Source organism: Rhineura floridana, chromosome 21 (genome assembly GCF_030035675.1).
Source record: "Rhineura floridana isolate rRhiFlo1 chromosome 21, rRhiFlo1.hap2, whole genome shotgun sequence".
Lineage (NCBI taxonomy): Eukaryota > Metazoa > Chordata > Lepidosauria > Squamata > Rhineuridae > Rhineura > Rhineura floridana.
Genome location: NC_084500.1, coordinates 2,649,006 through 2,669,255, shown reverse-complemented (window position 1 = coordinate 2,669,255; position 20,250 = coordinate 2,649,006). Strand labels below are relative to the sequence as shown.

The window sequence follows — 20,250 nt, the reverse complement described above, 5'->3', positions numbered from 1 at the left end:
AATATTTCTATATTAATATATAATAAAATTATATAAGAAACTAGATATTATATATCTAAAGGATATGTCTCATAACAAAACTGCATAATGAAGTTATATAGTGTGGTATTATATATTTATTACACATTATATGAATTTATTATATATTCATTGTTATTTTATATTATCTATTAATTTGTTTGTTTGTTTGCAATTTCCTATTATGTAATCTTTTTATGTAATTTTATTATAAATTATCCAACACTAGCCCTGCTCAGAGAAGACCCATCAAAGTTAATGGACATGATTAAGATATGTCCATTCATTTCAATGGGTCTCGCAGTCATCTCAGAGTGCAGGATATGGAATAATTGTCAGCCTGGGCTCCTACTGGAAGGAAGGGTGGAATATAAATCAAATAATAAATAAATAAATAAAATAATGGGCTCAAATTACAGGAAGCCAGATTTCAGCTGAACTTCAGGAAAAACTTCCTAACTGTTCGAGTGGTACGACAATGGAACCAATGACCTAAGGAGGTGGTTGGCTCTCCAACACTGAAGGCCTTCAAGAGGCAGCTGGACAGCCATCTGTCAGGGATGCTTTGATTTGGATTCCTGCATTGAGCAGGAGGTTGGACACGAAGGCCTCATAAGCCCCTTCCAAATCTATGTTTCTATTCTGAACAGGGCTTAGGCTGCAACTCATTACATGTTCATTCAGAAGTAAGCTCCATTGGGTTCAATGGGATTTATTTCCACTTAAGTGCATATTGCATTGCAGCCTCAGCTGACTACAATCCAATGGGGTTGAATTAATGAGCCAAAGGCTGCATCCAATACACACACTTACCTGGGAGTAAGTCCCATTGAACCCAAAGGAGCTTACTTCCATGTATACATGTATTGGATTGCAGCCTGAGTTAGTCGTCTCCATTTATGGCTACAGATCTACTCCGAATAAGACTACCACTGAACCACCCATAATTTATAATTAAATTTTGTTGTTATGTGCCTTCAAGTTGATTACAACTTATGGCGGCCCTATGAATCAGTGACCTCCAAGAGCATCTGTCATGAACCACCCTGTTCAGATCTTGTAAGTTCAGGTCTGTGGCTTCCTTTATGGAATCAATCCATCTCTTGTTTGGCCTTCCTCTTTTTCTACTCCTTTCTGTTTTTCCCAGCATTATGGTCTTTTCTAATGAATCATGTCTTCTCATTATGTGTCCAAAGTATGATAACCTCAGTTTCATCGTTTTAGCTTCTAGTGATAGTTCTGGTTTAATTTGTTCTGACACCCAATTATTTGTCTTTTTTGCAGTCACACAAGTATACAATATAATAGGAAATAACCAGTTCATGAAAAGAAAGAATATAACACCTACAACAACAAAAATGACATAGCAACGAAATGCAGTAAATTTATATCATGCGTAACAAAAAACGTAACGTAAAGCAAAGCCACAGGCTGCCAAGGGCGTGCAACATATATAAGAAAGCCACGCTTGAGCCTTTCCCTCCTCGCTGCCTCTATGGTACCATAGGGATCAGGAAAGGGGAGGGCTAGAGCGGACGAGCTTCCGGCAGCGCCCACGTTGGCACAGAAGACAATGAGACCATAGAGCGGAGGAGGCTCAGGTTGGGTTGGTAGGTGAGAATTGGGGGAGGGAGAGAAAAAGACCCCTCCGTTTCTCCTCCTTTGTCTTCCCTCCATTGGGGGTTGGGGAGAATGGAAGCACGTTCTGCAGCTTCCCAATTTTGGGGGGAGTGGGTGGGATTTTTTTTGGGGGGGGGTTATGAAACTGAAATGTCTCCAAATGCTACAGGGAACCCTGGTTTTTTTGGGGGGGGGGCTCCGTCCACAGCAAAGCCCCTCTCCTCATGGGTGAAAAAAATGAAGGCGCAGCCCTAAGTTTGCACCAGTGCATGATCATAAATGACACAGCAAGGAGAGTGGCTGTCTACTATAGCCAGGATGGAGTTTTCATATTCTGCCATGTTAAATTGAAAATAAACCCTCCCCCCCCCGCATGCCATTCTGCTGCTTCCCATAAGCTCATTTCTTCCAAATTACAGACTGACAGCAGTTCAGGCAAGGGTTTCTCTCAGCCCTCAGGGACCTTCTGCACACAAAGTGGGTGCTCTACTGGTCTTCCCCAAAGAGCAGGGTCTCCACATTCTGCACCTTTTCCCTTTCAAAAGCTTCCTGAAGGCTAGAAGCTTGCTGTGTTTTAACAAATCTGAACCACGGGGGTGGGGTCACGTATTGAAAGGCAAAGAGCCTTAGTGTCCCTTTGCATCCAAAAGCTTTTCAAGTTAAAACCATGTTATATTTGGAGGCCTTTGCATCCTGAACGCTTCTCCGACGTTTTAAATTTTGTGGACATTCTTTGTTTAAATTTCTGAGGTTTATGTTTTGAATTCTGTTTTTTTTTTATCACCTTTGAGACCTGGATGGTGAAAAGCAGGGTGTTCCTTTTTAAAATCAACAAGGCAAACTGCTTGTGGTAACCAATTTCTTCATTTGTTTCATTGACAAAAGATTTCATAGGCAGTCTGGATTCTCCACCCCAGAAGAAGGCATGGCGGAACGTGGGGCTCACCTCACCGCTGCCTCCGTCTATGAGGACAGGCCATCCATCTTTGAGGTTGTGGCCCAGGACAGTTTGATGTCTGCCGTGAGACCTGCTCTTCAGCATGTGGCCAAGGTAACAAAAGCGTCCTGTCGGCATGAGCGGCTCATCAGAGGCCCGTACTTCTGACCCTGTGCTTGTAGGGCTGGCCCAAGACAGCTTGCTCCCCACAGAGGTGCCCCTACCATGTCATGCACAGAAAGAAACTGGACAGCTGGTTGAATCTGTTTTCATTACCGTCAATGGGATTGTGTCCTCCACCCCGCCTGAGGGCAACAGGCTAGTTATGGGGGCACACACCACTCTGTCCTCCAACAGAAGGGTATGGTCAGAAAGCTCAGGAGAACATAGAAACCTGCTTTATACTTTAGAACAATCTTTCCCAACCTTTGGGTCCCCAGACATTGCTGGAGTACGCGTCCCATCATTCTTGACCTTTGGCCATGCTGGCTGGGGCTGATGGGAGTTGTAGTCCAGCAACATCTGGAGACGCAAAGGTTGGGAAAGGCTGCTTTAGATTCTTGCAGGTTTCCCAGAAGAGGCATCTGGTTGGCCACTAGGAAAGCCCAGTGCTGGACTAGATAGATCCAGCAGCAAGACTCTTATTTCTTTATTTCATTGTATTTATTGCATTTCTATCCCACCTTTCCTCCAAGGTGCCCAAGGTGGCGTTCGTGGTTCTCTTCCTCTCCATTTTATCCTCACAACAACCCTGTGAGGCTCTTGTGTTCTTAATACCAGTAGCTGGGAATCACAAGTGGGGAGAGTTGTTGTTGCACTCTGGGTCTGCTTGGAGGCTTTCTAGAAGGTGTGTCTGGTTGGCCACTGTGAGAACAGGATGCTGGACTAGATGGGCCCCCGCTGGCCTGATCCAACAACCAGGCTATTTTTAGGCTCTTATAACGAGTTAGACCATTGGTCAATCTAGCTAAATATTTTCCACAGCAAGTGTGAGAAGCCTTTGGCCCTTCCAGACGTTGTTCAACTACAGCTCCCAGCATCCCTGGCCATCCTTGATGGGGCTGGTGGGAGTTATAGTCTGGAGGGCCAAAGGTTTGCCACCCTTAGCGACTGGCAGGGGTCCTCTGAGCTGTCACGCATATTCATCCTAATTTGTGCAAATTTCAGTATATTCTTAAGACAGAAGAGGGCATCCCCACCCACCGCTGCTGTGTGGCCGTCAGGTTACTCCCAAGAGATTGCGGCCCTCACTTGGAAGGAGAAAAAGGACAACTTGCTCACCCACCCACCTCTTTCTTAGGCCTTGTCTGTCTCTTGCACTAGGTGCTGGCTGAATCCAACCCTGGCCGTTACGGCTTCCTGTGGCGTTGGTTTGACGAAATCTATGCCCTCCTGGATCTCCAGCTCCAACAGCATTACCTCTCTACGTGCAGCGCCTCTTTCTCCGAGAACTTCTACGGCTTGAAGAGAGTGGTGCTGAGACGACGACGCGGCAGCGAGCTGCAAGGGGGGCCGGTCACCGCAGGGCTGTCGCGGAGGCGTCACTGGAAATCTCTCTGCCTCCTGGTCCTCGTCCCTTACCTGAGGACCAAGCTGGAAAAGCTGATCGCCCGCCTCCGAGAGGAAGACGACTACTCCATCCACCCTCCCTCGTCATCTTGGAAGCGGTTTTACAAGGCCTTCTTGGCCGCTTACCCCTTTGCGAACTTGGCATGGGAGGGCTGGTTTCTGGCCCAGCAGCTCTCCTACATCCTAGGGAAGGCCCGGCATCATTCCCCGCTGCTGAGGTTGGCCGGCGTGCAGCTGGTCAGGCTTACAACTGAAGATGTGCGAGCCTTGGAGGAGAAGGCGTCTGCTGCCATTAGAGGGTGTTCGCAGCCGGCCGGCAGGTGGGTTGAAATGGAAAACCGGCACGAGAACAGCCAAACCCTGTTTTCAACTGTGGGGATCTTAGGAGATAGCAAAGAGGGAGAGAGAGAGAGAAGGGGAAGATGGAATGTTATGTGCGTGAGAGATAAGGCAGTGGAGAATTAAAAGGTTCCTATAGGCCCAGAGCTGCCACCATCCCCTCTCCCTCTCTCTCTCATTCCATTTTCTTTCTCTTCCCCCTTTTAGACCCCCACAGTCCAGACAGTTAACATAACAAGCCTAACCACATTCACACCATGCGTTTATTCCGCTATTAACAGGCATGGCTTCCCCTCCAAAGAATCCTGGGAAGGGTTGTTTATGAAAGGAGTTTTAGAAGACTCCTGTTCTCCTCGTAGAGCTATAGTTGCCAAAGTGGTTTAAGAGTGAGTCCCTCTTCCCAGGGTACCCTGGAAATCGTTCTCAGGAACCATTGTGCCAAATTTGGTTACGATTATATTTGAAGAGGTGTCACCAAATCACCGCACTTTTGAAAAACGGTGCCCACCATTTTGTTTCAAAGTGGCACCCAGTAGTATCCAAAGATAGACCAAACCCTGCTGCTCCACCTTGGGTATTGTTATTTTAATTAATATGTATTTATTTATTTAATTAAGTAACTAAATAAATTTATATCCTGCCCTTTCTCCCAGAAGGAGCCCAGGGCGGCAAACGAAACACGAAAAACATTCTGAAATGTCTTAAAAACAGACTTTAAAATACATCAAAACAAAACACATTTAAAAACATATTTTAATTTTTTTTTTACAAACGTATAAAAAAGCAATTCCGACACAGACTGGGATAAGCTGTCTACTTGTTGAAAGAGGAAGGTCTTCGATAGACGCTGAAAAGATAACAGAGACGGCGCCTGTCTCATATTTAAGGGGAGGGTATTCCAAAGGGTCGGTGCCACTAAAGGTCCCCTTCCTATGTTGTGCAGAATGGACCTCCTGATATCTGCAGGAGGCTCTCACCTGCAGAGCGCATGCCAGAGTTCCCTTCATAGAGCAACTGTGCTCAGAGTTCTTGGGGAAGAGGGGCCGACTGTTCAACCACTGTGGGAACTGTAACTCTGAGGGGAACAAGAGTCCCCTAACAACACTCTTTGCAAACTACCCTTCCCAGGATTCCTTGGGGGAAGCCATAACTGTTTAAAGTGGAATAATAGTGGAATAAATGTATGGTGTGAATGAGCCCTCTCTCTATATATGTTCCTCCCTCACAGCAATTAAGTTTATTAAAAAATGATACCTATTGGTGCCAGTTCAAACTGGTTTTAAAAATCTAACTACTTCACCCTGGAGGGATTTTTTTTTTCAGGGGTGTCTGCTAGCCCCATAGAAGGTGCCTTCTGTCCATGCTTTTCTGAGTGTCTGTCTGTCTCTTGCAGCCTGAAGCAGCAGGCGCAGTCAGCCCTGCAGAAATTCTTGGGGGCGCTGGCCTTTTCCCTCTCCACCGGCCTCTCCGTGGGGGTCTTCTTCCTCCAGTTCCTGGAATGGTGGTACTCGTCCGAAAACCAGGAGTCCATCAAGTCGCTGACTGCCCTGCCTACCCCCCCACCCCCCGTGCACCTGGACCATGGGGCAGACTCCCCCCTCTTGCCCAGGCTCAAGAGCGTGTGCCCGCTGTGCCGCAAAGTCCGCACCAACGACACAGCCCTGGCCACCTCTGGGTTCGTCTTCTGTTACCGCTGCGCCTACGGCTACGTGAGGCATCACCAGCGGTGCCCCATCACAGGCTACGCCACAGAACTGCAGCACCTTGTCAAATTGTACGCCCCTGAAAAGTGACAGGCACATCCGGTGCCGCCCCCCAGACTCAGTGCACGGACGCTGTCTTGCCAGGGTGCTTTTTTGCTGTTGTACGCCCATGAAATTTATCCGCTCTGGCGGCACACAGGCATTCCGTCACTTCTTTTTCGCCCAGCGACCTCTTCAGGGCTTGGCTACGTGCTGTTGAGCAGGGGGTTGGACTTGATGGCCTTATAGGCCCCTTCCAACTCTGCTGTTCCATACTCCCTATTTGGAAAGCAGGCAGGCTCTGTTAAGAATTCTCTTGTTACCTCGTTCAGCTTATTTCCCGTAGAAGTTGGGGGTCATCAGCTGAGGGAGGTAACTAGAGAGAAAAGCCTGCCGTACCTTCTTCCTTTCAGTATGGCTTGAAGGCAAACCTCTGCTGCAGACTCTCATATATGAGAATCCACAAGGCTCTCAACAGCCAATCCACTGCGGACTTGTGCCAGGACCCTCTTACTCTCACTCGCCTAATTTCCCCCTGCTCTTCTGCTGCTGGGGAAATTTCAGCAGAGGACTAAGTTAGGCATGGCGTTGTGTGAATACCTGGGGATTTATTTTGAGAATGGCAGCTGTGGCAAAACCTGGACAGCATTTTACCTCTTTCTGCCCCTGTCAGTCCTGATAAAACCTATCCGAAGCTGCTGTTTACATTTCAAGGAAAGCTCTGACGGTTTCCCGTAAAAGGCAGACGGCAGCTTCCCAAAAGCATTTTTTACTGGGAGTTAAACCATCCCATTGGTTCGGAGGCTGCTCTGGCTTCCTATAGCTGCTGTTTCATGGAGGATACGGCTATCAGTCGGTACTAGCCATAATGGCTATGATCTGCCTCCATAATTGGGAGGCGGCATGCTCTGAAATACCAGTTGCTGGAAACTGCAGGAGAGGAGAGCGCTCTGGTGCTTAGATCCTGTTTGCAGGCTTCCTGTTGGGGCACCTGGTTGGCCACTGTGAGACCAGGATGCTGGACTAGATGGGCCACTGGCCTGATCCAGCAGGCTCTTCTGATGTTTTTCTTTATGTAAAAAATATGCACGTTAAGATTCATCACTTCTAATGTAGTTGTGAGAGCAACAAATATTTTTATTATTATTTAGTTAAAGCATTTTTTATCTCACTCTTCAGCCAAAAAAAAAGAAGGGCTCCCAGCTCAGCTTACCGATGTCAGTGATAGGACTGCCCACAGGCTTACAACGTAAAAGGCACAACACAAAAGGAAAAGGGATTGGAATGGAGGAGGGCGGAAAGCAAACTTGGACAATAGTGTCTCAGTTACAGATTTCTCACCATGACCGAGGGAATGGAAAGATTTCAAGGAAAAGAGGAGTCTTCCGTCTTTCACTAAACTGGATGGACAGCCCCTTCAGTCCCATCCCCTCCACAGTAGCCTGATGGAATGGGTGCTGTAGATGAGAGCTATTGGAGCCTGATGGAACAGGTATTTTAGCAGTGGCCCTAACTACAGAATTCCCAGTTGTCAGAGCCTGGCTGTGCTACATATCACAGGGACGGGCATCCTGTGGCCCTCAAGATGTCACAGCCAGCCAAGGTTTATGTCGGGGCAGCCAACATGGTGCCCTCCAGGCAATGTGGGACTCTGAACGCCCATAGTCCCTGACTATTGGCTGAGAAGAGTTGGGGTCCAGCAACATCTGGAGGGGCACTGGCGTAATATGCAGCTGGGCTCTGAGACAGGAGTGGGGAACCTGTGTTCCCCCCAACTTCCCAGATACGTTTGCACTCCCATTTCCCATCAGCCTCAGCTGGCATGGCCAATAAGCAGGGATGATGGGAGTTGCAGTTCAGGAACATATAAGGCCACCAGGTACCTCATCCTTGCTCTACAAAGCCAGGTCTCGTACAGGATAAGATGAAAGCTAGAATGGACTGCACCAGCCTTCAGGTGGGGTGTCCCCCCTTCCTTTTCTTGTGCTCCCATAAGTTTTTTAAAAAAACACCACACAAGCGAAATCAGGCAGCACAGGTAACAGACTGAGCTAGGACCTTTCCTCATCTTGCACTCCAGTGATGGAGAAGCCTGTTCATTCTTGAAAAAGAAAGCCTTAATGCCAAGCTAACGTGAACCATCTTGCAAAACTGCAATGGATTTCTTGTGGCACCCAGAGGCAAAAATCAAGTGCCCCTTGGATCACGCAAGTGAGTTTGAAGCTCTTTTCTTGGCCCAAGCAGTGGTGTTCGATCTCGTGTCCAGAATTATTATTAGATTTATGTCCTGCTCTTCCTCCTAAAAGGAGCCCAAGGTGGTAAACAAGAAGTGATAAAACAATAATGGGATACGTACAGATGTACACCCCCGTAAAGGACTCACCTTGGTCAAATGTTCCCACATAAAATCTCTGTAGCAGAACATCACCATTTGTATGCCCCCTTTCCATAGCCAAGCCACGCTCAAGGCGGATTACAATATCAAAGAATGACACAACACATTCTAACAGTTAATATAATAAAAATCAAAATTTAAATTGTCAAACGAGTCATAAACGATGAACTAATGGAAAGGTCTCAATGCAATAAAATTAAGCAATCCCCGCATACTTCACCGTAATGTCTCAACAACAGAAATACAAAGCCATAGTTCCAAGAACGGCAAAAACGCTTGGCTGAAATTAAATCTTGCCTAAAAAAATGAAAAAGTGGAAGTGGACTGCCTTCAAGTCAATCCAGACTTATGGCGACCCTATGAATAGGGATTTCATGGTAAGCGGTATCCAGAGGGGGTTTACCGTTGCCTCCCTCTGAGGCTAGTCCTCCCCAGCTGGCCAGGGCCTGCTCAGCTTGCCACAGCTGCACAAGCCAGCCCCTTCCTTGTCTGCAACTGCCAACTGGGGGCAACTGGGCTGCTTGGGACCATGCAGCTTGCCCACGGCTGCACAGGTGGCAGGGCACGTCACCCCTGAGCCACTTGCTGTGGGGGTGATCTTTAGCTGGCCCTTGACGCCCAGGAGACACGAGCGGGGATTTGAACTTGCAAACTCTGGACTCCCAGCCAGGTTCTCCCCACTGTGCTATACCAGCACAAGGCTTTATAGGAGGGATGGGGAATGCACGGCCTTCCAAATGTAGCTATCAACTCCAACCACTAGTCATGCTGGCTGGGGCTGACGGGGTTTATTTTTTCACAGAAGTATTTCTACACGGCCCTCTCGCTGAACATCAGGGCGGCCAAACAGCAATCGGGAGCGCACTTCCAGGCTCCTGTGGGCTCCTTTCCAGATGCATCTTTACTTGCGCCACACCTGACATCGCCTCCGATGCAAGTGCGGTTTGGGGAAAACAGCCTCGCAGCCAAATTAGGAGCCGCCTTGGCTTAATTTGGCTTGTGGGCCAGAGGTTCAGCGCTGCTGCACCAAGCCAAGAGTTCCTGTTAGGATGTGGGAATGAGGACTTTGCATGCACTTCCAAATGAGACTCTTAATGCACTGGGGTAATGTGTAAAACTCTTCTGGAATGATATTCTGTAAGCTCCTGTTCCACAGTACAGGCCTTTACTGTTGAATCTTCCACAACACTGGTTCTTCCTACATGCTTTCGTGCAGCAGCCGTATCCTGAAAATATGAAAACAGTTCGTAGTTATTACTTTCGAAGTAATGCGATCCAAAATACAGAAGAGCAATGACATTTACTGCATTAGTCCTTAGAGCACAGCAAAATAAAACAAGGAACCCAAGTTTCCATTAAAAGTGCAGTAGTCGCTATTAAAACGAATACATAAAATAGACACAGAGCCTTAGAATGAACAGGCTTTGCTTGTTAATGGGGTTCCAAATCAGTCCATGGACCGCTAGTGGCCTGCGAGCTGCATTCAGGCAGTCTGTGGCATGTCCACGTTAAGGATGCACATTGATTTTTAATTGCATTTCATTGCTTCTTTCACAGTATTTTGTTGCATTACAATTTGAATTCTGTGGAATGCAAATTGTGCGACAATAAAATACAGTGATTAAATTGCAATTAAAAATTATGCAGCATCTAGCATTCCCGTGGCTACAAGAAGCAGAAAAATCGTTAAGTAGTCCGCTAAAGATTGTCAGCATTTTTCAAGTGGTCCATGAGGGGGAAAAAATTGGGGACCCACTGGCTTAGAAGACAAATAAACATTACTTTTAAAAAAGGAATGTATATGGATATAAAAATAAACACAGATAAGTCTCCCTTTCACCAAATTGGTGCTCTGCACCTGCTTTTGGCCTACAACTCTCATCGCCCCTAGCCAGGATAGCCATTTTAAGAACATCAGCACCGAAGAAGAGCCCTGTTGGATCCGGCCAGTGGCCCACCTAGTCCAGCCTCCTGTTCTCACAGTGGCCAACCAGATGCCCCAACGGGAAGCCTGCAAGCAGGACGCGAGCGCAACAGCAACTCTCTGCCCCCTGCAGTTTCCAGCAACTGGTATTCAGAAGCATGTTACCTCAGACTGTGGAGGCAGAGCATAGCCATTATGGCTAGTAGCCACTGATTCTTCATGTATTTATCTGATCTTTTAAAGCCATCCAAGGTGGTGGCCATCATTTAAACCATTGCAATTGACTGAGAGCCACCAGTAGATCCCATTCTACCTCCTGCCTGACCCTGGATTACAGTCTCCAGCAGTCATTTAACCCAACCCCTATCGCAACCCAAAGCTAGGAAACCACTGGTGCGAACATCAGAAATCCAGGCGATGTGGACAGTGCAACCCAGCCACCGCCAAGGAGAACAGTTTGCCTGCGTACAGACAGCCAAAGTCTGCTCAGAGAGAAGATTACGTGATCATGTCCTGGTCAGAGCCAAGCCAGAAGCTGTGGCAATACCAGGTCAGACTATACTTGACTCATCATTGCCTCTGGCATATCTTACAGGCAGTCTCCAGGCCGTAGTTCAGTGGCTAGAGCATCTGCTTTGCATGCAGAAGGTCCCAGCTTCAATTCCTGGCATTCCTAGGTAGGGCTGGGAGGGACCCCCATCCGAAACCCTGGAGAGCTGCTGCCGATCAGTGTAGACAATACTGAACTAAATGGCCTATGTTCCTATTTAAATCAGCCCTTAACAAACGATGGCTGGTATAGCACAGTGGGGAGGAGAGCCTGGCTGGGAGTCCAGAGTCTGAGAGTTCAAATCCCCGCTCGTGTCTCCTGGGTGTCAAGGGCCAGCTAAAGATCACCCCCCCAGGGAGTGGCTCAGGGGTGACGTGCCCTGCCACCTGTGCAGCCGTGGGCAAGCTGCAGAGTCCCAAGGAGCCCAGTTGCCCCCCCAGCTGGCACTTGCGGACAAGGAAGGGGCAAGCTGAGCAGGCCCTAGCCAGCTGGGGAGGACTAGCCTCAGAGGGAGGCAATGGGAAACCCCCTCTGAATACCACGAAATCCCTATTCATAGGGTCGCCATGACTCGGGATCGACTTGAAGGCAGCTGATTTAATTTAAGAACACAAAGAGTCCTGCTGAGTCAGGCCAAAGGGGGCCCATCTATGCCAGCATCCTGTTCTCACAGTGGCCAACCGAGTGCCCCAGCTGGAAGTCTGAAAGTAGGACCTGAGCGCAAGAGCAGTGCTCCCTGCTTGCGATTCCCAGCAACTGGCATCCAGAGGCATCCTGCCTCCAGCAGCGCAGACGGAACACAGCTATCGTGGCCAGCCCTTTCTTCAGAACCAAGAGGACTAGAACCTTAACACTCTTGTTGGGGGAGGGACATACCTCAGCAGCAGAGCACATGCTTTTTGCATGCGGAAGGTCCTGGGATCAATCCCCAACGGCATCTCCAGGCAGAACTAGGAGAGGCCCCTGCCTGAAAACCTGGAGAGCCGCTGCCAATCAGTGCAGAGAGCACTGAGCTAGATGGGGCCAATGGTCAGACTCAGCAAAAGGTCCACTTTCTCAGCAATGGACATCAGTTAACCCCTTTCGATGATTACCAAATGTCGTTTCCGGGGGGGAAAGTTGCTGAGACATTGCAAACAAGTCACTGACAACATTGGATTTTTCTCAGAGTAGATCTAGATTACATTGGGGTGGAGGGGTGGATGTATTATGGGCGGCACTTCTGAGTAGGCATGCACAGGATTGCAAATGCAACTTAGGAACGTCCTGGATATTAAAAAAAAGACTTTGGGGCCTGATACAGCCAATAAATGATTTGGGGCTCTCCTGTTTAAATGCACATTAAAGTTCCCCGCTCTTACCTCTCTCTGCAACGAAGCTCCTCGCCGCCATCTTGCTCCAAGAACAAAAATGGCTCCCGCGGCTTCCGCCCTCTCTTTCTCCCCAGCCAATCACGGCTCCCGAAGCCAGACCAGGCGGCACGCGCGGCCAAGCACCCAATCGCAGTTCCCCGCCAGCAGCAGGAGTGAGAAGAGGGCTACTTGCGTGCGCGCCCACATTTCTGGCTCCTATTCGAATGCTGCTAGAGGTACGGCAGAAGAACTCGACAGAATGAGGGAGCCCCCACTCCATTATTTACTGCGCTGGTGGGGGCCATATGTGGCCCACCAGATGGTGCTGGACCCGGAACTCTCCCCAGACAGGGCACAGCCCTGCTTTGCAACCTTCTTGAAAAATATATATTTTGGCGCCGAATCACAGCACCTAAAAAGAGCCCATTTTTTCAACCTTAGCTTTGAGGTCATATGGACTAGGACCTTTTTTTTTTTAATGAAATTTAAGTTTTTCACACAGTCCTGATAATAAGATCACTGCTGTAAACATGTCCAGGCGGAACCCCTTATTCTAACTTAGAAGAGGAGCAAGACACAGATAAGTGTGGGGCAAGGATGGGGAAGTGGCCAAATGCATCTGTCACAGCAGAGTGCAGAAATAACCCTCCTGTTAAGACAGTAGTTGGAAGAATAAAGGAACTTAAGGTTTATTACTATAAAGATGTAATGTCATACATGCTGAAGCAGCCATGCAGCTTCCACTCAGGGGGCCATGACTAACTCACTGCGAACAAAGACAGGAAGAGAATGGAGGAAGGGGAGGAGCAAAGCCCGCAAAAACAACAACTAACACTTTAGAGGAGGAATCAGCAGAGAGAAAAATAGACTGCCTTTTTTTGTCCATCACCCCATGCTGGTTCAGGTTGCTTGTTTGTTACATGGGTTGTAACAACACAGATGTGGTTTATAAACAGCACACAGCTCCCACTGAGTAAAAGCAAGGCTGTCGAGCAGCAGAAGAGCACCATCCGCTCTGGCTGGCAGCAGCCCTCAAGGGTTCCAGGCACAGCACATTCCCAGCCGAACCTAGAGATGCTGTTGGGGGTTGAACCCGGGACCTTCTATATGCAACGAAGATGTTCCCACTGAGCTATGGCCTCCCTAAGCTGCCTTATACTGAATAAGCCAGTTGGTCTAAGTAGCTCAGTGTTGTCCTCCCTGACTGGCAGCAGCTCTCCAGGTTTTCAGGCAGGGCCCAGCCCTTCTATGGCTCCAAGCCATGACTTTGGACTTTGAACTGGGTCTTGACTTTGAACTGCGTCTCGCAATGGACTTCCTCAAGCTCATTCTGACATTCCGTCAGGCTTTAATGCATCCAAGGCTGAATTTCTGAAATCTTTCTTCCCAGGCCCTCCTCCCTACACTTTGTGGAAGGAAGTGTAAACATGCCAAGACAGGGAGAAAAAAAACTACTTTTTTGACAGGACTAAGGAAGGTTTTTTTCAGACATTGCTTTTAAATAATTATTGAAGACATTTGCTATCGATCTATATGGCATTTTAAGGAAGCCACGGAAGAGGCCATCTTTCTGCAACAAATCTTTTATTAATAAGCCACCACCCTGTAACAATAAATATCACTAGCAGCGGGTCTACATAAAAAGCTCTTTGAATTTCCAACACGCCAAAACATTCAGTAGACAGTGAGCATACTATAGTTACAAAAGCTGTATAAAACCAGGAACCTCTAAAAAACAAAAAGGAGGGTTGTTCTGAACTCGACAAAAGCATTTCAGGCTGCTTTGGAGAACTTTTCTGAATTCTGATACCCCAGCAGGCAGTTACTTTTCGAAAGTACCAGGAACCAAATTCTGGAATCCACTGCACAAACTGTTTAGGAATGACCTCGGGGACTATTTCTGTGGGGGGCAAACATGCAGTGTGTCATTACTTAAGCTCTGGAAATAATGCTTCAGTTTTCTAATGCAAGATCTTTACAGATTCAGTCACTTCCTCCCCACTCCTCTAGTCCTCATTGTTGTTTGGATTTCTGTTTCACGTGTCTTTATGGCGGAGACACAGGTTTGATCAGCCCATAGTCCATGCACTTCACGAGGCATTCGCGAGCCACGTTGAGGACATGTTGTCGCTTGGGGTCATCTGCCTGCTTGCCAATGATGGTCAGGATTTCCAGCATTTCACTCCCCACTAGTTTCTTAGCCAGCTCGTGGTCCGCGTGGATTAAGTTGTAAACAATCACTAGTCCTCGGTGCTGTATGTCAACCTTGTCGTGAATGCAAAGCCTCTGCAGAATCTCTAGCCACTGGGTTGTCTGCAGAAATCAGATTATTTTTTTTTAAAGGTTACCTCCACATCATTTAAACATCTGAAATTCGTCACACCACACAACAGATCACGGCCATATCCCCACCATGCATTTAAAGGACTCTTACCCCACTTCCAGCTGCCGTGCCTTCCCCAAAAAGAATCCTGAGAATTGTGGGTTGTATTCAACTAAGTCAGTCATGTCCATTAACTTCAATGGGTTTATTCTGAACCAGGCTAGCTGCCACCCTCTAGTTTGTTGAGTGTGGAGATGGTTGGTAGGAGATCCCTCACAGAGCTACGGTTCTCAGCACCCCTAAGAAACTACGGTTCCCAGGATTCTTTGGGAACTATTAAAGGGATTCAAATGCTTTAAATGTGTGATGGGAAAAACAAGTTGACATATAATGGTCAAAACTCAGGATATTAATCTTGTAACATCTTATTTTCACACTAGGGACTGTTAGGGCTGCTCAGTCATGGCTTTTCTGCAGTCAGCTAGATGCAGAATTGAACTGTGGTTCCACACAGCATTGTAGGGACATGTTATCCTTTGTCTAGAACAGTGTGGGGCGATTTCAGGCCCGGGGGCCAAATGCAGCCCTCTAAGCTTCTCAATCAGGCCCTCAGAACTTTCCCCACAGCCCAGTCCTGCTTTGCGCCCTTCCATGACCGTTATCGCCTGGCAGGATTGTGTCCTTGAACTCTGATTGTGCTTCTTGCTTCCCTGGATAGAGGCTAGAGAGTAGTGTGTAGAAAGTAGAAGCTAGCCTACTGTACAGAGATAAAACTCACATTTGTCGCTCCACCCCTTTCGCCTCTGGCCCCGTCCACCCCTGGCATATGGCCCTCAGAAGGTTCCTCAGAAGAGACTGTGGCCCTTGGGCTGAAAAAGGTTGCCCACCTCTGGCCTAGAATATTTACTCAGAAGTGCATCCCGTTGAGCAAAGTTCCCCTGCAACTTTAATTAGATGTTTCTTCTTTGTGGTTTCTGCCTCTAATTGCCTCCCATTTGGTGATGCATTAGTGAGGAATTATTACTTAATTTACTGTGTCCCTGTGATGAGAGAGGGCTTTAATGACTAGTTTCCTCTCATTTTTTCCTTGTTTTTTTAAAAAAATGCACAATAAAAAAAGAAAACAAACAAAATGAGAAAACTGCTAATACAAGCTTTCTGCCCAGTGGTGAACACAAACTACTAATTAAAGGACAATTCATTGGTGCTAAACAAGAAGCAATTACAGACAGAATCCACAAAGAGGAAGCTTCTAATTAAAGACGTAGTAACTCCCCCAAAGCTTCAGAGGTCCGCATTGGAAAGGCAGGCAGCACAATGGAGGCTAAATAAGAAGCAATTAGAGACAGAGGCCACAAAGAGACAGCTTCATATTAAAGGCACAGTAGCCCCCAAAGAGGAAGCTTCAAATTAAAGTCATAGTAGCCCCCCAATAGCTGCTAGAGTACACACTGGAAAGTCTGGTAGTGCAATTGCTTTTTAAGCCGGGGGGGGGGGGGTAGTTGCCAAAAATCAGATCCTGGTGGGGGTAGTGGGGAGAGAGTTGGGTGAACTAGAATGCAATGGGTGGGCAGGGACAAGTCAGAATCCCATTGCCTGGCACATGCTAAAATTCCTGGGTAACGTTTTGCCATGAAAAGGTGTACCAGGAGCCCCAGAATGATTCCATAGAATGGCTTGTGATTATCAAAGCAATTTCAAACACACACTTATGCTCAAGGGCAATGAGAGCCTCTTACCACTTCGGTCAACTTATGGCAGAGTTTCTTGTGCGCCGCTGTGAGCATAGCCAGGGCCCCTGCAGCGGCATTCTGAACTTTATCATCATCCTCGCCGCACAGCAACACCACCAGCTTGAGTCTGTCGTTCCCATCTGCTATGAATCTCTCTTGAACCTGCCGCAGGCAAAGCAAGGGAAATTAATTCAGTGCATACCTTTACAAAAAGTGAACTTCTCCAAGTTAGGTTTAGGGTGAGTGTGGCGAACCTATCGCCGTCTAGATTTTTGTTCACAACAGGAGCAGGGAACATCTTAGACCCCCCAGATGTTGCCAGACTTCAGTTCCATCATCCCTGCCCTTGGCCATGTTGGCTGCTGGGATTTTGAGTCCAGCGACATCTGGATGGCCACGGATGTCCTCTCCCCTCTCCTGGTTTAAAATGTGTTTATGCCATAAATTCAAGAGAGTTTCAAAGCAGTGTACAAAATACATGCCAGGGGGAGGTAGAAATTAGATCGGGATCTGCTAGTGGATTTCAGGTGATGTGCAGTAAACTTTATTTATTTAATTAATTTATATCCTGCCCTTCCCCAAATGGGGGAAGGTTTTCTGACTCCCAGCTGTTGAACAACAGCCACAACAACATGACCGCAGCGGCATCCCTGAGATCATCTGTAGGAGCATCGCTGGTTGTCTCCCGAGTTGGTGAGGTCCATCTGGTCTCAACACAAAAGCGAGCCTCCAGTTAGCCCAGCCCTGTGGAATGCTCTTCCAATAAAGGTTCAGCAGGAGTCTTCCGTATCCGTTTTTAAACATTGGCTGAAAACCTTTCTGTGCTGCCAGGCTTATGCAGATAATTAAAGAAAAAAAACCTGTTTTAACAGTGAGCTAGTCATCAGTGGGTTTGGTTTTTATGTGGGTTCTTTTTAATATATACATATGCTTCTTGTACACCACTGAAATTGTGGCATATAAGTGTTTTTATAATGTCTGAAGGACCACACGCTGTCTAGATATGGGGGTGGTGATCTAAGGGATCCAAGGCAGAGGTGGGGAACCTTTTTGGTTCGGTGGGCCAGCTCTTTATCTACCTGTACGGGCCCACTTTGAGAAGTGGGCATGACCACCCGCATGCCAATCCTCTGATATCATAATCAGGTTATTGACAGGTAGATGCCCTGCCTCATCAGAGCTGGCCCACGTCGTTATTATAATTATATTATTGTTATTATAAATCCTCATGGAAATTCACCATCATTTTAGTGTGAATTTCTCATAAGACACACATATAATAATAATAACAATAATAATAAACTTTATTTCTACCCCGCCCTTTTTCCAATAGGACCCAGAGCGGCTTACAACTAAAAACAACACCATTAAAACATACAGAAGTATACAATTAAAAACAGAATTAAACTCTGAGAAAAATTAAAACCATAAAACATACATTAAAAACAGCGGACAATTTAAAATAATAAAATCATATCATGTAATCACCAAACCTATGACACTTAATCCTGGTCGTTCTCTATCACAAATGCCCGTTGAAATAAAACAGTCTTTACTTGTTGCCAGAAAGACGGCAAGGAGGGAGCTGATCGCACCTCACTCGGAAGGGAGTTCCATAGCCTAGGGGCGGCCACCGAAAAGGCCCTATCTCGTGTCCGCGTCATATGTGCTTGCGAAGGTGTAGGGAACACAAGAAGGGCCTCACCTGAAGATCTCAAATCCCGGACAGGTTCATGTAGGGAGATACGGTCTGTCAAATAGTCTGGACCTGAGCCGTATACGGCTTTGTAGGTCAAAACCAGCACTTTGAATTGTGACCGGAAACAAATTGGCAGCCAGTGGAGCTGTTGTAACAGGGGAGTTGTATGGTCCCTGTAACCAGCCCCGGTTAGCACTCTGGCTGCAGCTCTTTGTACCAATTTAAGTTTCCGAACAGTCTTCAAAGGCAGCCCCACGTAGAGCGTGTTACAGTAGTCTAAGCGGGATGTAACCAAGGCATGCATCACCCTAGTCAGATCAGGTAGCTCCAGGAACGGGCGCAGCTGGCGCACCAGTTTTAATTGGGCAAATGCGCTCCTGGATACAGCAGCAATCTGGGCCTCCAAATTCAAAGCTGAGTCCAGGAGTACACCCAAACTGCGAACCTGAGACTTCAGGGGGAGTGCGACCCCATCCAGCACTGGTTGAATCCCTATTCCCTGATCTGCCCTCCGACTGACCAGGAGTACCTCTGTTTTGTCAGGATTTAATCTCAACTTGTTTGCCCTCATCCAGTCCATCACTGATGCCAGACACTGATTTAGGACCTGTACGGCTTCCTTGGCTTCAGATGGAAAAGAGAAATAGAGTTGAGTGTCATCAGCATACTGATGGCACCGAACCCCAAAACCCCGGACAACCTCTCCCAGCGGTTTCATGTAGATGTTGAATAACATGGGGGACAAAACGGAACCCTGAGGGACCCCATAGGTCAATGGCCAAGGGGTCGAGCAGGAATCCCCCAGTACCACCTTCTGGGTTCGGTCCTCCAGGAAGGATTGGAGCCACTGTAAAACAGTGCCCTCAAGTCCCATCTCGGCAAGGCGGCCCAGAAGGATACCACGATCGATGGTATCGAAAGCCGCTGAGAGGTCCGGTAGAACCAGCAGAGACACACTCTTCTCTGAGGCATTTTAATCTAAGTTATTTATGTAAATGTTGTAATTGGTATTTTAGATGATGTACTTTTATATTTGTTATATTGATCTTGTAATTTTATTATTGTATATGTTTCTATGTTTGCCGCCCAGAGAGCTGTTTGCTAGTCGGGCGGGATATAAGCTGAATAAAATAAATAATAAAAATAAAACTCCCCCTGTCCAGTTCTCTGCGTAGGTCATCCACCAAGGCGACCAAAGCCGTCTCTGTCCCATAGCCAGGCCTGAAACCAGATTGAAATGGATCCAGATTTGATAGATCCAGCTTGAAATGCGAACTGAATCAAATTTCTCCCCCCTCGCTAGTGACCAAGCAGGAATGTTCTCCCCGTGCTTTCTGCAGGGTTTGGGTGCACGAGGGAGTTCCCTGCAGGGGGGAGTTAGTGCATGCAGCCAAACCGAGCAGGATTGACACACCCTGGTGGGCAGGAGTTTCAGTCGTGCTTTCTGTTGGGAACCGCTGCATGTGCTAATTCTTCATGGGGAACTAGCATGCGCAGCTGGCATCACCTGATTGACACGTGGGTTTAAGAAAAATGGCCAAACTGGAACCACTGGCAGGCCATGATTGGCCCATGGGCTGGAGGTCACCCCCTCCCACCTCCCGAGTTAAAGCTTTTACCTCTTTGTTGACCACGAGGTTACACATGCACTCCGTGGCTGCCTGTCGGAGCTGATCGTGGTTTTCAAACATGTAGTTTTCAATGTCTGGCAGGGCTTTCTCTTTGATGATCTTCTGTCTGAAATTAGTGATGATGACATGGGGTGAAATTATACAGCATGCACCCATGTGCTAATCGGAAGGTGTACTAGAATTCTACACCTCGCAGGGGTGGAATTCAGGAGGCAAGGTAAGAGCAGGCTTTCTCTACCTAACTCAGAAGAAGGCCAGTTCTCTGTGTCTAAACCCCAAAGCTATGGGCGATGGGAAGCAAGATCTGGTGGACTGTTAATGCCCCTCCAAGTTATGCACAGGTTGTGAATATGTGTAAGTATAAACCATATCTCCTATAAGACATCACAGTCTCCGCTGACCTTCTTTCCAAGGAAAC

General features: G+C 47.4%; 2 protein-coding genes and 1 non-coding gene across 6 annotated transcripts in view; 1 reads left to right on the top strand and 2 right to left on the bottom strand.

Annotated features, from left to right (window-relative positions):
* The first annotated feature begins 1,515 nt into the window (after positions 1-1,515).
* PEX12 (peroxisomal biogenesis factor 12) lies at positions 1,516-7,371 on the top strand. Of its 3 annotated transcripts, none has more exons than XM_061605058.1 (4): positions 1,516-1,619; positions 2,524-2,689; positions 3,899-4,464; positions 5,877-7,371. In XM_061605058.1, exons 2-4 carry the CDS (start codon positions 2,564-2,566, stop codon positions 6,274-6,276), a joined length of 1,092 nt encoding a protein of 363 aa, XP_061461042.1. In that variant the 5' UTR covers positions 1,516-1,619; positions 2,524-2,563; the 3' UTR covers positions 6,277-7,371. The 3 variants fall into 3 exon arrangements, with proteins under 3 accessions (XP_061461042.1, XP_061461041.1, XP_061461040.1); XM_061605057.1 differs by having other exon boundaries at positions 1,516-1,628; XM_061605056.1 differs by having other exon boundaries at positions 1,516-1,632.
* Positions 7,372-11,026: 3,655 nt separating this feature from the next.
* Positions 11,027-11,123, bottom strand: LOC133374515 (Z30 small nucleolar RNA). Its single transcript, XR_009759910.1, has one exon. It is a non-coding gene; the product is annotated as a Z30 small nucleolar RNA (small nucleolar RNA).
* Positions 11,124-14,019: 2,896 nt separating this feature from the next.
* UNC45B (unc-45 myosin chaperone B) overlaps positions 14,020-20,250 on the bottom strand; it is a 31,150-nt gene continuing 24,919 nt past the window's right edge. For both annotated transcript variants that reach the window (XM_061605044.1, XM_061605045.1), the window contains 3 exons: positions 19,821-19,938; positions 16,509-16,664; positions 14,020-14,759 (listed from right to left, as the gene is read on the bottom strand). In XM_061605044.1, coding sequence (XP_061461028.1) covers positions 14,493-14,759; positions 16,509-16,664; positions 19,821-19,938 — 541 coding nt within the window. In that variant the 3' untranslated portion in view covers positions 14,020-14,492. The remainder of the gene's footprint in view (positions 14,760-16,508; positions 16,665-19,820; positions 19,939-20,250) is intronic.

Bases quoted from the DNA above. Each gene is read 5' to 3' on its own strand.
- PEX12 (XM_061605058.1), top strand. From the start codon at position 2,564: ATGGCGGAACGTGGGGCTCACCTCACCGCTGCCTCCGTCTATGAGGAC. The intron at 2,690-3,898 runs GTAACAAAAGCG...CTCTTGCACTAG, and splicing joins CTCTTCAGCATGTGGCCAAG to GTGCTGGCTGAATCCAACCC. The intron at 4,465-5,876 runs GTGGGTTGAAAT...TGTCTCTTGCAG, and splicing joins TGTTCGCAGCCGGCCGGCAG to CCTGAAGCAGCAGGCGCAGT.